Genomic DNA, 16,812 nt, shown 5'->3' with positions numbered 1-16,812 from the left:
CATAATTTTTTTTTGGTTTGGTTTGGTTTTATAAATCAGATCAAAGCATAAACCATTTATTCATTTAACTTGTAATTTGATGCCTAATGCTCAGTTTGGAAGGAGTGCAAATGCAAATGTGTAGAGTGCAAAACCTTATATTTTGTATGTACTTGTATTATACATATTTGTACTCTTTCCATACTAAGCCTAAGGCTCAATTTGGAAACAAATACAAATTTATAGAGTACAAAATCTTACGTTTTATATATTATTTTTTAATATGTATTTATACTGTACATATTTGTATTTATACTCCTTCCAAATTAAGCCTAAGGAGTTGTTTATGTAATTATGTTTGAGAAAGTGTAAATATAATTTATATAATAGTACTAAGTGATACTTGTTAACATTTCAATTTGATTTTTGAATTATATTTGTTATCTATATGTAGGTATGCATGTTATTTGGGCTTTCTATTTGGGTTAAACCCAATAGAATGATTTAAACTGTATTAGAAACTAGACCAAACCGTAATAGAATGGTTTGGTTTGGTTTGGTTAGAGAATTTCTCAAACCATTAATGTACTTTTTTGGTCGATATCTTCTTCAAACTGATCCAAACCGGATCGTGAACACCCCTACGAACAGGTTGCTGGACTGTGGAGTAAATCAGGAAGACGAACCAGGTAGGTCATTCCCCTTTATCTCTATTCACTCTAACATTCTTGAAGAACAAAATCTCTCTTGGTGTTTTACAAATTACAATCCCTAGATTTTTATACAAAATCGTTCTAACCATTTGTATGTTCGGAACAATGTTTTCTTATTTCCTTTTAGTTTTTAGAACTCTATAGGCCTATATATTTGAATACATAAAGAAAAAATCTAGGAAAAAATGATCCATTTGTGAGACGTACTTATTTTTCTTAAAATTTTAGAGCGAAAACATTCTAATCTCAAATTTTTGTTTTAATTAGTTAAATGTTATGAAAATGCGTTCCCCTAATGATCAAATTCCTGCATCATCCGGCCCTGGCCAAAGAAATTGATTTCTCTGCATGTGTATGTTAGCTTTCTTTTATCATCTAAAGGTGTTTGGATCGTGTGTCAGGAATATAAGATTCGTGTGTACTTTATATTGAAGTGACAACTAAAGAATCGGGAAATGAGATGGGGTTGATGGGTTTCTTCCACTTACCCATGTTCGTAATATCTTCTTCTAACAGGCTTTTTCCTTAGTTTTGAGCTGATACAGATGCAGCCAAATGAACTGCTATTTCCCCCACCTCACAACCAGACAATTGGTCCTTGTCACGCTACCCTACAAAATGTACATGTACGTGGCTGTCGCCTTCTAGCTTCTGCCTGAAGCCATGAAGGTGGTCAGGCCAGGCCAGGCCAGGCCAGACCAGACCAGATATCTTTGCGTTTAGTTTGCTTCAAAACTAGGGCAAACTAGCTCGTCTCTGATAGTGGGCACCGTCTCTCTTCTGACTCTGAGTTCTGAGATGGATCATGAATTGAAAGAACCTAATCTACCTTGTCTATCTCTGTCACACTTACGCTTTGTCAAGGACTATCTCTGCTGGCTGCAGTGGTCGATAGGGTCTTGCAGTTGATAAGGGTTTTCCAATACGCGCTTGTAGTTGTAGCTTCAGAGCTCTACAACACTGAGAGTGAGAGGCCTTGTCACCTTTTGGTCCTGAACTCTCTGGCTCCCCAGAAATGGATATATAGATGCATGGTATCTGTCTCTGGAACACAGATTGTGAATAATTGTGATGGGCTCAACTCAATCCCTTATCATCACCATCTTTTGCCCACTGGATTCTCATGTTTTATATTTTTAGTGTCTCCGGAATAACGATTTCTTTCATTTATGACTTATATTTGGTTATAAGTTTTTCAAGTATCATGTCTTTTAGGCATCATAATCAAAATGGAATTAATGTCTAAAACTCAATGGTTTTGATAAACTTGAATGAGTTGGGCTCTCATGAAACTGAACTATCTTGGGATGGACTGGGCTTGGCTGGAAGCATATTTGGCCCAATCTCGTCAAACAAGGCCCACATCAAAACAAATATTTGATTGCAATAACAGGATCTTAATTTAATAGATGCTTTGTATTTCAAATAAATTTGCTTACCCAGAGGCTCTGATGAATGCTTTCACAAGGCTACCAACCACCACTAGACGAAATAAATAAGATCTCATGGGCCCCATTGGCTTGTCTTGACTAATTATGACCAGTCAATCCATTTCACCACTTTCTGCTGGCAAGATAATTTATTTAAAAGACTGATCACAGGAATAAGGAATTGCAAATCACATTGATCAAGATCACCAAACATGATCTATGAGGTGGGTCCCCTCCTAGCTTTATAGCTTCATTCAATAGGCAATAGTGCAGGTAGCTATCTCTCACAGCTGTCTACGTGGCTTGTTTCCAGAAGATTGAGATCTATCATGAGATAGGTAGGTTCTCAAGATGTCAACCGGTTCAAGAACAAACAAGGTTGATAAAATATCAAAAATGGGATGCAGAATGATAATAGATAATGTCTGAGAGAAGTAATGTCATCATGTTAAGCATCTGTTTGAGCCATCTCCAAGGGGGCCTACTTCTTTATTGAATCCCCTTGAGTAAGATCTGAAACTGAATGACTTATTGCTTAAATAGGCCATGAGCTACTTAATGGCTGAAAAGAATGTTTGGTTGAGTACTATAAATACCTGTAACCTGTCCTATAGATATTGTACTATATTGGTATTTTATCCACTACAAGGACAAAACAATAAAGAACTTAGCTCAACCACTTTCAGCCATTATCAACTGCCCCTTAGGTGAGGTAAGACAAATGGCTTGCTTTGCTTTGTGCTTGGGACATTGGGTCAATCAGCTTGGATTGAATGCAGGACGGATTTGGGTTTGGTTGGGCTGCTGTTCTACGCTTGGAAAATGAGCTTCAAAAAGCTATATAGGGTGGTAGAATAACCTAACCAACCTAAGCCATTACTGAGATCAGTAGGAATGATCAAGCATGTGAGATCACCTGGGCGTTCTGTCTTTTTATAATATAATATAATAATAATAATAATAATAATGATAATATATATCCTGCAAAGATCAAGAAGCACGTGCTACCTTACCTTGGATTGATCCAATACATGGCATCTTAGGGTATATTCTCTCATTGGAGATGTAGCCACTTGTTTATCTCTTTCATATTGATTACCAGTTTTGCACTTATTCAGTCTTCAAGCTTCTATTAAACAATGAATCTCCCCTCTTTATAGGGTTTATAGGGTTGTTGTATAGAGCCCTATATTTCATTGATTGTGCAGGAGAACCACAGACCATCTTTACTTTGTTCTGGCTTTGACCTTCTCCTTAGCTGGCAGTTTACTTGGAAAAGCTAGCTAGGACTTCTTGTGATAAGGATTAGCTGATCCTCTTTACCATATTTTCAATGTTTCTCTTTTCTATTCTATATATCTGTACCAAGCTTCCAATTTTCCCTACCGGTAACTGTTTTAGGCCATTAGGGGTGTAAACGGATCGAATTCGACTTTGATTAGAAAATTCGATATCCAAATTTTATTAGATATCCGACACATACTGAAAATTAATATTTGAATTTGAATTCAACTAAATATTCGAATATTCGATTCGATTTGAATTTGATTAATTATTATTTTTAGATAATTAATAAATATACAAATAAATATTTTATTGATATAAAGTATATAAATATATAAATTATATAAAATATTTTATATATTATATATAAGAATTAAATAATCGATCGAATTCGGATATTTATCGAATCAAATCAGGTCATATCCAAATTCGAATCCGATTAACTATTCGATAAGAATAAGATATTCGAATTCGACCCAATATATATTTGAATTATCCGAATTCGATTTAATTATGCCAAATATCGAATTCAAAATGAATTTTCGAATATCATTGACACCCTACAGGCCATGGATGCTTCTTATATTGTGGGCTCGAATTGGACTCAAAGTGCAGTAACCCACAAGGACCCGGTTCAATACTTATACTGTTGTACAGATAATAAAGCTTTTTCCGTCATTTTCCATTCTTCACCTTGTACTAGGAATGCAGTCACCCACTGAACCATGGTCTTATTTTTCAAACCGAACAGATACTATCATTTTTTAAAAAATGTGAACTGAAATTGAATCAAAATCAATTAACTATTCGATTGGTTGGGTTTTTGACCAGTTTAGTTCTTCAGTTTTTCGATTTTTTGATATACAAATGTACAATATATATCGATCAATTCGATTAACCGTTAGTATTTGATATAGGTTAACTGAAATTGAATGATACCTTCGGCTTTTTGTTTTTTGGGTTTTTCGATTTTTGATGAACATCCCTACCCTTCTCTGCTTTGTCGACTGTCCCTCTGGGCTCAAATTCCATTCCGATTCACTTGAAAGGCAGGGTTTAATCTTGAGGTTAAGTTCATTCAAGTGGAGTTTGGGTTGGCTCGAAATCCTTGTGATGAACCACCTTGACCCGTTCGCAATCCCTACTAAGGAAGTGGTCTAAAAAGTTGCAGAATACAAAATACAAAGTGCAAGAATTAGAGAAGGAATTAAGAATTCCTACAACACTGACGGTGGGCGGAAAGAATAGCTACGGACCCACTTGATCATTTATATGAACGTCCATATCCAAATTCTTTTCTTTTTAGTGCAAAAATAAAGACAAAGATGAGATACCAAAAAGAAGATAATAAGTAAACTCAAATCCTCCAAGTTTTTATAATTATAAGCCAATTATTCTTCTAAATGGCCATGTTGGGTGCAAGTTGTGGAGGATAATCGAGTGAAAGTGTGACTCAAATTCTTTTCACTTTTCACATTCATTCATTGTCTTGGAATCATAGTTGGTCCATTGGTGACTTCTTTGGTGAGAATTTTCTTTTCACTTTTCACATTTTCCAATGATAATAATAAAAATAATGATATTATCATTGGGAGATGTTCCCAATACACGACAGGGATGCGCTGTAGGACGTTGTGGGATGCAGTGTGGAAGGTTGATTTGAACTCCAAATGGGTGGGTTTGGGATAGGTATATAATTATTCTCGTGATAACAGTCAATATTATTATTGGGTCGGAGACAAAATATTTGAATTCGTTCATGGCCTAGCTAGGCTCAATTTAGGAAAAATACAAATGCAAATACAGGAACAATTTATAAGGTTTTGCACCCTATATATTTGTATTTGCATTACTGTGCTCTGATAAAGTGATAAGCAAGACAAGACTCCTCTCAAATCAGAAAACAATGACAAAAGGAAGTAGTCAATTGTATCACTGGGCTGTGGCGAAAGTGTGAATCCATCATCTTCTTGTCTTTGAAACTCTGAAATCCTTGCTTGGGTGACAAATATTATTGGGTCTTGGTTGAATATTTGAATTCATCTCTTGGCTTCAAAATCTGTGAAATGGTGACTGAGAATCATGGTTGCATTGAGATGGTCATGACTCATGATCATGAGTTGAACCTTATCACAGTGTATTAGTGATATGGTGTTTCTAGCAGACTAGCAGCAGGGTGAATTTGGTGACTTGGGTGGAGCTCAAGCCTTAGCTTATGGGAGTGTCTCTGCATTACAAGAGGAAGAAGAACCTTATCCTCAATAGAAAAAGGGAAACTTTTTGCTTTATATTAAGGACTTCTGTTAGCGAAATAACTGAACAAACACAATCCGATTCTGTATTCAGATTCTCAATTAGTCGTGAAAGCTCTTAAGAAGCAACAGGATCTATCGTGACATCTTTTGGCTCTTCTTACTACAATTCCTAACTTATCTTTATCCTTCTCTAGTTCAAGTTTCGTATATATTAATCATACTTTTAATGTTCCTGCTCATAAACTTGCAAAATGATGTAAAACAATGCAGCAGGAACATATCTTTCTCTCTCACTACCCCTCTTTTCTTCCTCCCATCCAAGATTTTGTATCTTTTTTGTTAGTAATACAATTTACCTTTTAACTTTCAAAAAACACTGATATGATTTGACCTAAATGTTCGTTTCTCAGTCAAATCATAAACTTTAGTTGTTTGTTTAGGTCATGCTGAGTTGAAGCGGTTTGTGTGAGGCTTGGTTGTGATGTTACATATAAGCAACAACATATATGTAAGTTAAGAAATCAAATTGAACCAGTCATTTTCCTTGCTTTAAAACTGAAACCAAACATCTTGGTTTCATCTAAAATCAAAATGATGTCACTTGATTGATACCATTTTCCTCATCTGTACTGCGGAAAGTAACATATTTTTGGTAAGTTCATAGAACATAATAAGCCTTGGAAAGAAAAGCTGTGTAGAAAAGGATTCAAAAATATTAAGAAACTGTTTGGAAGGGCTGAAGCACAGCGTCTTCTCACTTTCTCAGGTGGACCCTAGAAGGACATCCTATAAGTAAGGTTCTAAATATTGATATGCCCGATACACCGGTAGGGGTATATCGGACCTTTTATTTTACTTTTTTTTTAAATCAATTCAGGGGGGCCGGTTTAAGGCTCCTCTTCCCCCTGAACCAGTCAAAACCCCAATACATCCTCTGTAGGGACATATCAGGGTGCTCTCGATATAATACGTATTCTCAATACTTTGAACCTTGCCTATAAGCTATATTTGGTGAAAAATCCGGATCAAATAGCTCAAATCACAGTAGTCAATCAATTGAAGGGTTATCTGTTTCAGTCTCTTTGAATAGCTGAACCAGCTTAGCTGAATCTTTATATAAGAGCCCTCTCGAATGGGCAACCTCTTAAAACCCCAAAGAGATATCAAGGGTGATTTAAAGACTTAGGGGGGCCATTGGTCCATTGCCCTGGCGTGGCCATTGGGTTTAGCCCTTAAAAACAAGGGCTGACTAGCTCTACCTACACAGCAACAAGGATCTAATTAAAGGAGAAAAGTACAAACAACAAAGTTTGAGAACACAAGAACCTATATACAAATTTGTTAATATATAAGGGTATAGGTGCAAAAATGCTCTTTGTTTAAGGGAGTAATTTGCTTATATATATATATATATATATATATATGCTAAGAATACTATTTAAGAATTGACATTATTGTTATCCCACTTGTAATTATATTTGTTATTGGGCAATCTAAAGTGAATCCATGGGGAGAGAGAAAGCCCTAGAAGCTTGATTTATAGTGAAAGAGATGCAATACACAAGCAGACATGAATGGAATTGACAAGGACATCCTCAGTGAACGATTTGGATTTGCCATTATCTCCTACTACAGAGTAGAAGGTCCTTGTCAATTCAGGCATCTACACTAAAGCATGATAAATTAAGCTTCTTATCATTGGAAAGGTGACTTTCATCTCATGTTTACTATTTTTATGGTGAAATAGAATTCTTCTTGGGCTTCAAGTTTCCTTAATCAGGTTTCAAGCAATGGGCTTTAGAGGAGCTTGATGGGTTGATAGCTGCATTGGGTGTTTTTCTAATTCTAGGTTTGATATTGGTTCAGTAAGCAAATCCCATTCCAACCAATGATCCACCAATCTTCATCCAAATCAGCAATGCTTCTACTCAAAAAAAGCAAACCCTAATCTGAGTTGGCATGCCACGCATGTGTGATGCCATTGCCGGCCCGGTTCACCTGTTAGGAGATGCCACGTGTCAATATATGTAATTGCTGGATATGAAATTCACCCACTAGGGATTTCAATAATGATGCCTTTACATGGGGCCTTTGTGCTTTCTATCCCTTTACACTTCCAAAAGTCACGACTTTTTTTGAAGCAAATAGGACTAAGTGTTTATATATAAACTGAGAAAGTTGGTCTAACTCCAGTACTTGGCAGTCTCACATTAATTGTTACATTTGTTTATTGAAAGCAAGGCTTTAATTTATAATTTTATATCTTACTTTAAAATTAAAGGCAAAGTGTGACTAAGTAGTGCGGATCTACGACCAAGCCATTTGTATATTATATGTTTTACACGCTTTTAATTTAAATAGTTAGGCAAAGCTAAGGTTTCTTGTACGGTCAACTTTATTATATTTTTATAAAGGAAATCAATTATTTGTGTATGTATATTAAATTAATGTATTTTTTATAAAAATAAAGTAATTATAACTTCATTTAAAAGGGAAAAGGAATAATAAATGAAAATGTAAATGGGAAGGCAGTTACTATATATAAACTATCAAGATAAACAAGTAAATGAGATGGGCTAACCAATTTGTAAGATAAGGTGAGCTTTGTAGGGATAGATCAGGTTCAAGGATAGTGGTTGGGTCTTGGATCAGGCTGGATTTAGTTGGAAAACCTAGATCTGAACAAAATCAGGTTTATCAATCCACCAGTCCACTTTTTTTTTTTTTTGCTTGAATACCAACTCTCATGCAGTAGGTCTTGGGTTGGGGACAAGGAAATGGCTTTATTAAGAAGTTGGGTTTTGTATATGAAATGGATATATATATATATATATGAAATTCAGATCATATTAATTTCATAGGATTGGGTTAGGGATAAGGGCTAGATTTGATTTGAAGGAAAAAGTAGGAAAAGAAAGGGAAATCTTTACAAACTTTGTATAAGTTTCCCTATCTTTTTCATTCTTTCCATACCTTTTCCCTCAAACCAAACATAGAGGGTTAGCTAACCCTAATTTTGAAAAGCAAAATTGGAACAAAGTTAATGGGTGATTGCATCTTTGGACATTGAATGCTTCCATTGTCAATGAAATTCTTCAACTGATGAAAGGTAGAGATGATAAAGATGATCAAATTGAGGTTGTTGCCAAATGGTAAAGGCTTTATAAGAACTTATCAACTACAGAGATGGTGATGGAACAAGTGATAATTTTTTTTTTTTCTATACGTATGGAACAAGTGACATTAACCCCAGGAATAATGCCCCTTGGCAAAATGGAGCAAGTTTCTCCCAAGGGACAACATTCTGTTCATTGAGTGCCCTACACCCCCCCTCTCTCTCTTAGTGTACGGGCAAATTACAGTGAAACTTCGACAAATTGAACAGATCTTAGACATTGTTGAAAGTAAAGAGATTTGGATTCTGGAAAAGGACTCAGGAATATTTTCTTTAATTGAAGGAGCCCCAGGAGTGTCAAGGCGACAACTTAGGGTCCATTACATTTGGCCCATGTTGTACCTTTCTTTTTTGCTCTCTCTCTCTACTATTGCCAACTTTGTCACCAACTGTGGCCTCTTGTAATAATTATTAGCAATGGAATTGGTGGTGATTTATAAGGCTTCCCTACATGCCATCTTTAATGCCAATTTATCAGTGCCATTTCATAAATCATGACTCAGTTTGAAAAAAAAAAAACACATAAAGAGCCTAATGGGGTCAGATTTTGATTGAGTAAAACTATATCTAAAGATTAGGGTATCTGGGTTCTATTTTTAGTATTTTACTAAAAGCATGAAGACGGGTCTTGGGCTGAGATGGGACACTATAAATCATTAAAAAATGAACCAGAAATAAGTTCTATTGGAAGGCCCATATAATGAAGATTTTGATTGACAGTTTAAGTGTTGGGCTTCCCTTGAGTCTGAGCTTACATGAGCTCATATAAGATTGGAAGCCTTGTTATAATTCTTACTGATTAATGGTTTCACTTTTTTTTTTTTTTTAATTTTCAATAGGAGGGGTTAGTTCTGTTCTAGAGGAGAAAACCACTAGATTCATGATAGTGAAAAGCAAAGAATATTGGCCAAAGGACATAAAAGGAGCACAATCAAGCTAAAGCGTACTTGTGAAGTTCAATGTCAATTGATGTGCTTTTGTGACTTGGTAAATGCAGAGTCCCCCAAAATGGAGGAGGGGACAAAGCACAAACAAGTTCTAGATTCTGAATTTTGAGACCTTTTCTTATCCTGATAAGCTAATTTTAAACCTTAACTCAATGTACCATTTTTGGAGCTTGGTTTTAATGGTTCTTCTTGCTCACTTTTAACAAAAGAAAAGAGAAAAAATCTGGTCCTCTTTTAAAAGACTTAGGTGGTTAGTAATCAGTAGTTAGAATGATGAAGCTGAAAAAAATCCAAATATCCAATATTGATCACTTCCTGTCTTAGATTTGTAGGTTGCACATCATTCCTTTTGAATCGGTGAAAGATTCTACAACTTGTTGGTTTTGGGTATTAGTTTGAGATAAATATAGACATATATCATCTTAATGTTGAATGAATCAATAAGTAAAAATTGAAGACATGTGGTATAAAGATTCATCTGGTGGATAAATCATTTGCTGGAACTTGATGCCCAAGGTTTATATGGATAGGTTTGGTGATCAAGCAATATGCAAGCCTAGATTTTTTTTTTTTTTAATTTTTGAATTAAAAAATGATACTTTGGGTGATTAGTGTTACTGGAGGAAAATCTCCTGTTGGCTGTTGGCTGTACTGTTGCAGTGGAGACATGGCATCAGTCCATGTCTTTCACAAGGTTGGGAGATTGTGGGGTTGTTCCTCTTGTGTCACCCATTTGCCTAGAAAATGAAAAGGGCCTCCCCTATTTGAAAGGCAGCTTCAATTGCTGATCAGTTATCCAAACATAAGAATCTTAATTAGCTATTCCATGGCACTTGCATAAATATAAGTTTGGGGGATGGGGTTGCCTTGGCATATTTAGCTTGAGATTGGTTTGGGCCAAGTTATCACACCACACCTCTTTTGTGCACTGATTGAGTCAATCCAGTTTCAACAATGATTAAATTATTTTTTAAATTTTTCAAAAAACTTTTGTATCTGTGCATTCATATATATATATTTGGATGTATTGATACAGATATAACATTTAATATTGATATTTTAATCCTTATTTTTAATTTGACCCAAACCTTCACTCATCAACTTAAAAACCCTAAGTCGTTAACACTTACCTAAATGTAAGTTGGAGGAGGGGGTTGCCTGGACCCATCTAGCTTGAGATTGGCCTGGCCTCACACCACCCCACTTCTGTGCATTGAATTAGTCCCCTTCCAACCTGGCCCAAGCAGCCCAAGCCCTGACTTGTACAACTACAAGCATGGATTCAGCCCCACATTATTGAGACGAGAGAGAGAGAGAGAATTGAAACTCACTAACTCACTTTCAGATGAATGGGGCTATGGCGAGTGGTGTCAATGTGCTATTCTAGGGCATGCAATGTGTCCTACCCTTTGACTTGGGCATTGGCATCTCCACTTCTTGGGCTTTCTTTTGGTGGGTCTCACTCTCACAGCTCACAAATCACACCATTCCAAGTTTATGTCCTACCAATAGCCAATAACGACCCACCCCGTCTCTCTCTCTCTCTCCATACTTCATACTTATCCACTCTTTTTAATATCTTATCTTATTCCCGAAAAGAATTAAAAAAAAAATCCCAAATCGTACGCTTATCATCAATGCAAATAAAAATCCCTCTTTTTTATTGCTATTTTCTCATTTATTTATTCACTCGAGGCATTGTACATTGCCAACTATTATAAGTCTTTACGTCTTTTATTTAAATAATAATTTATCTAAACGTTATCACTTATCAGTGTTCATAGGTTCTCGATTTCCCGAAATACCCCGTTATTTATGAGAAAATTACTAATACATACGGACACGTGTCGAAAGGGTACGGCGACAAAGCTACTTTTTCTCTGATCGCACGAGCAGGGATACAGTTTCACCTTATCTACAAGTAGATCTCATGGGGGCAAAAGAATCCGGTCTCCGAATTTTCAATTCTGTCCCTCGTGATCATCGCTTTTTGGGCATCCGATGCAAATTGTACGATCAGTGAGCTGAGTGGACCCCGCAACAGGCGTGGGTCCCACCTAAGACAAGAGTAGATGGTCTGGCTTGCATCCCACGGCCACGGCTGCGACATGGAGTGTTCGGTGGGTCCCGGCACCGGTTACGCATCTGTCGTCATGCTGGGGCTTCGTGAAGTTGTTTCTCCCCGCAGGTGAAGATCGACCCGTGGCACCCCATCCATGAGTCCACGTTCGTATCGCCCCATCCGGGCAAAGCTCTCACTCTTATCCATGGTTTCTTCGTTCCAAACTAATCATTTGAGAGAAACACATGCCTTGGTGGGACCCACTTTTATGAGGTCGATGATAAGTCAAAATATATATAGACATCTGTTACGTTCCGAACCACCGTGTCGGCCGATACGTATCGCAATATAATACGGCACGGGCACGACGATGTCACGACGAAGGAAGAACGGCTGTGTAGCCTGTGTAGTGTTTCGGGGGAGCGATGGTGCATTTGCGGGAATTATCCCGAAAAAACAGCTGTCGTGAAATACGAATCTCAAGGCTTCAGCCTTTTACAATGAGGCACAGATAACCTGCCACGTTGCATGTTGGACTTCTCAACAATCGAATAATGATTTGACACGTGGAAGATGGCAGGAGCAAGACAGCTAAGATCGGACTGGACCTGCGGGTCCCACTTTAAGTTGGCGCCTCGTGGCGTATAGCACGAAAGAGGAGAAGGATAAACTCGTTTTTTTAATCAATTTGCGCACAAAAAATCCGAAGGGGATAATTTTGTTTTGTATTTTATTTACAATTACGATATTTTTGAGCTTAGTACCAGTTAGTAGAGAGAGAGAGAGAAATGGGGTTATGGGTTATATAAGAACATTGATGAATGTCGCAAATGGTGCCAGAAATTAGGGTTTGAGTCAGAGTACGAGGTTAGATTAGGGTTCACGGTTCTGGGATTCGGTTCTCCGATTACGGTAATTTCTTGCAACTTCTTTTTTTTCAGATTTTTTTTGCTTTTCTTTTCAAGGGTGAATCTGTTAGTCGAGTATTTTATTGCTTTATTCGTGTTTTCAGTGGATTTCTTAGAGGTAAGAACTGAATCGATTCGATTCTTATCGGCTTTTCTTGTTTTGGAGAAAGTTTTAGAGTTTTATCCGTGGCTTGATTCAGTGTTCTGAGCTTCATTTTGAAGAAATTTTAGCCTTTTTTAAAGGTTTCATGCCATTGTTCAACTTCTCTATACTTAGAGGTCTGACCCTTTTCCATTTTTGGTTATAGATTTGTAGGAACTCGTAAAGTTAAGATCTCGGTCGAAGTTTCGTTTAGCAGAAATGAAGACCCTGTTTTTCTGTAATTCTCTAAGCAAAATTTCTTGAAACAGTAGAGCAATTCGATCTCATGTTCCCGTTTTGTTAGTATTTTTATCATTTTCATTCTGTCTAGACTAGTTCTAAAAAGAACTTGTAATTGGGTAGGTCTTTTAATTAAAATTTTTCTTTTAAATCTCTGTGAGAACTACAAGTATGGTGTCTAGATCTTACTCGAATCTCTTGGAGCTGGCCTCCGGCGAGTCTCCGTCGTTCGGCCGAATGAGCCGGCGAATTCCACGTATAATGACGGTCGCTGGGATAATTTCAGACCTCGACGATGACCCAGCTGATAGTGTTTCCTCTGATCCTTCTTCTTCTGCTCCCCGTGAACGAATCATCATTGTAGCTAACCAGCTCCCAATTAGGGCTCATAAGAAACCAGATAATAAAGGTTGGACTTTCAGCTGGGATGATGATTCACTTCTTCTCCAGCTGAAAGATGGGCTTGGGGACGAAGATGTCGAGGTTATCTATGTGGGTTGTCTTAAGGAGGAAATTCACCCAAGTGAACAGGAGGATGTCTCTCAGATCCTTCTTGAGACCTTCAAATGTGTTCCCACTTTCCTTCCGCCTGACTTGTTTAGCCGGTACTATCATCGATTCTGCAAGCAGCAGTTATGGCCGCTGTTCCATTACATGTTACCACTCTCACCAGACCTCGGCGGTCGTTTTGATCGGTCACTGTGGCAGGCTTATGTATCAGTTAATAAGATCTTTGCAGATAGGATCTTAGAAGTGATCAACCCAGAGGATGATTTCGTCTGGGTCCATGATTATCACCTGATGGTGTTGCCAACATTCTTGAGGAAGAGGTTCAACCGGGTCAAGCTTGGATTCTTTCTTCACAGCCCATTTCCCTCTTCAGAGATCTATAAGACATTGCCTGTCAGAGAAGAGTTATTACGTTCCTTGTTGAATTCTGATCTGATTGGTTTCCATACATTTGATTATGCCCGGCATTTCCTCTCTTGTTGTAGTAGGATGCTTGGGCTCACCTATGAGTCAAAGCGAGGTTATATTGGCCTTGAGTATTATGGTCGAACTGTGAGTATTAAGATCCTTCCTGTTGGTATCCACATGGGTCAGCTTCAGTCAGTGCTGAGTCTTCCAGAGACCGAAGTTAAGGTTGCAGAGCTCATTAAGGAGTTCACTGATAGGGGAAGAATAATGCTACTTGGTGTGGATGACATGGATATATTCAAAGGTATAACCTTGAAGTTGTTGGCTTTGGAGCAGTTGCTTGTGCAGCATCCAGAGTGGCGGGGAAAGGTGGTATTGGTACAGATAGCCAATCCAGCCAGGGGCCGGGGAAAAGATGTGAAGGAAGTGCAAGCTGAGACATACGCAACTGTGAAGAAAATTAATGAAGCTTTTGGTCAGCCTGGATATCAGCCTGTTGTCCTGATTGATCAGCCGCTTCAGTTCTTTGAGAGAATTGCTTATTACGCAGTTGCCGAGTGTTGTCTGGTCACAGCAGTGAGAGATGGGATGAACCTCATTCCATATGAATATATCATCAGTCGCCAAGGAAATGAGAGATTGGATAAGGTCTTGGGGTTGGGTGCATCATCTCCTAAGAAGAGCATGCTAGTTGTTTCCGAGTTTATTGGTTGTTCCCCTTCTCTGAGTGGAGCTATCCGAGTTAATCCATGGAACATTGATGCTGTGGCAGATGCAATGGACCTTGCACTAGAGATGGCAGATTCAGAGAAACAGCTCCGACATGAGAAACATTATAGGTATGTGAGTACCCATCATGTTGGGTATTGGGCACACAGCTTCCTGCAGGATCTGGAAAGGACATGCAAGGATCATGTGAGGCGGAGATGCTGGGGTATTGGGTTTGGTTTGGGATTCAGGGTTGTGGCACTTGACCCAAATTTCAGGAAGCTTTCCATGGAGCACATAGTGTCAGCCTATAAAAGGACTAAAACTAGAGCCATCCTTCTAGATTATGATGGGACTCTGATGCCCCAGGCTTCTATTGATAAGAGCCCGAGCTCAAAATCCATTGAAATCTTAAACAGTTTATGTAGAGATAAGAACAATATGGTCTTTCTTGTAAGTGCTAGAAGCCGGGAGACTCTAAGTGAATGGTTTTCTCCTTGTGAAAAATTAGGGATTGCTGCAGAGCATGGCTACTTTTTAAGGTGAGTTATTTGTAACTTTTGCACTCCATCTCTTTAGTTTACAAAATGCAATGGGGCTTAATTGATGATTGATCTTGTGATCAAATTGTTGCAGATTGAAGCGAGATGCTGAATGGGAAACGTGTTTTCCCATGGCAGATTGCAGTTGGAAACAGATTGCCAGGCCTGTCATGAAACTTTACACAGAAACAACTGATGGATCCACAATTGAAGACAAGGAAACAGCATTGGTGTGGTGTTATGAGGATGCTGATCCTGATTTTGGATCTTGCCAAGCTAAGGAACTTCTTGATCATCTTGAAAGTGTCCTTGCAAATGAGCCAGTTTCTGTCAAGCGTGGGCAGAATGTTGTGGAGGTTAAGCCACAGGTTTGGAATCATATATTCCTTTTTCAACTTCTCATGTTCTGTTATCATTTTGGAATCCTCATCACTACATACTAATCCTGAATATCTTTATCTATGCAGGGTGTGAACAAGGGACTTGTGGCTGAACGCCTACTTTCCACCATGATGGAGAGGGAAATGGTGCCAGATTTTGTTCTATGCATAGGTGATGACAGGTCTGATGATGACATGTTCGAAGTGATAACCAGTTCCATTGCAGGTCCATCTTTACCTCCCACTGCTGAAGTGTTTGCATGTACTGTTGGTCGTAAACCCAGTAAAGCAAAGTATTATCTGGATGACACAACAGAAATTGTTAGATTGATGCAGGGCCTAGCTTCTGTTTCAGAACAAGCATTCTCCCTCTTGTAAGGATTATTGGCTTCACTGGACATAAATGAGGTGAATTTGTTCATGGTTCTTTACTCTTCATGAACGCATAGGCAGAGTAGTGTAATCATCTTTTTCTCCATAATTATTTCCAAGTGCTGTAAATTATTGTAGTTTTACCAAGAGAAGTTGTGCCAACTCGGTGCTTCATTTGTCTGTAAATAGGTGTTTACACTTTACAACATAATCCTAAGCTTGTTGTTCAGTTTCCATTGGCCTTGCTCGGTGGCAGTAAAAACCTTGAGATTCTGAAGAGCTTCTTGAAATCGTTTATATCCACAGGGTCAATTTCTTTTAAGGAATTTCTTTTATTTCTTCAGGATTCTCTTGTTAGATGAGAATGTAAATTACATTTATAAGTTTGTATTCTTTTTATTTTCTTTGAGGCCTTCTGCTCATTTGCTTTTCTTCAAATGAGTTTCTATAATTCTGAGTGACCTTTGTATGCTCATCTTACACTGAATGGTGTAGTGGTTCCAGCACTGAATAGCACTTCTAATGTACTATTTTCTCTTTTACCATACCCATATCTTTTTCTGTCATTTGGCTAAGCAGATTGGGATTTTGTAAGCATGTGAAATACCCGCTGAAACATTGTACCCCAGAGATAATATATTCAGGGATTGTGGCACATTCCTGATTTGTTTCTATATGCTTGTGTAGTCAGAAATTGTAACTTGTGGGGTTCCAAATTGAGTTTTCGGTTGAAGGCATGATTAAGCTGTTTCAGAGC

General features: G+C 37.8%; 1 protein-coding gene across 2 annotated transcripts; it reads left to right on the top strand.

The window, feature by feature from the left end:
- Positions 1-12,552: 12,552 nt before the first annotated feature.
- Positions 12,553-16,600, top strand: LOC104607308 (alpha,alpha-trehalose-phosphate synthase [UDP-forming] 6-like). Of its 2 annotated transcripts, XM_010272937.3 has the most exons (4): positions 12,618-12,757; positions 13,062-15,303; positions 15,398-15,671; positions 15,771-16,600. In XM_010272937.3, the coding sequence occupies exons 2-4, from the start codon at positions 13,307-13,309 to the stop codon at positions 16,059-16,061; spliced, it is 2,562 nt and encodes an 853-aa protein (XP_010271239.1). In that variant the 5' UTR covers positions 12,618-12,757; positions 13,062-13,306; the 3' UTR covers positions 16,062-16,600. The 2 variants fall into 2 exon arrangements, with proteins under 2 accessions (XP_010271238.1, XP_010271239.1); XM_010272936.3 differs by having other exon boundaries at positions 12,553-15,303.
- The last annotated feature ends 212 nt before the right edge of the window (positions 16,601-16,812 follow it).

The sequence above is a fragment of the Nelumbo nucifera genome, chromosome 4 (genome assembly GCF_055504915.1).
Source record: "Nelumbo nucifera cultivar China Antique chromosome 4, China Antique-T2T, whole genome shotgun sequence".
Lineage (NCBI taxonomy): Eukaryota > Viridiplantae > Streptophyta > Magnoliopsida > Proteales > Nelumbonaceae > Nelumbo > Nelumbo nucifera.
The sequence above is the reverse complement of the archived record's forward strand: the minus strand, read 5'-3'. Positions and strand labels throughout refer to the sequence as shown.

Coding starts and splice junctions, on each gene's coding strand:
- LOC104607308 (XM_010272936.3), top strand. CDS start 13,307: ATGGTGTCTAGATCTTACTCGAATCTCTTGGAGCTGGCCTCCGGCGAG. Junction 15,304..15,397: donor GAGCATGGCTACTTTTTAAG/GTGAGTTATTTG, acceptor AAATTGTTGCAG/ATTGAAGCGAGATGCTGAAT. Junction 15,672..15,770: donor TTGTGGAGGTTAAGCCACAG/GTTTGGAATCAT, acceptor TTATCTATGCAG/GGTGTGAACAAGGGACTTGT.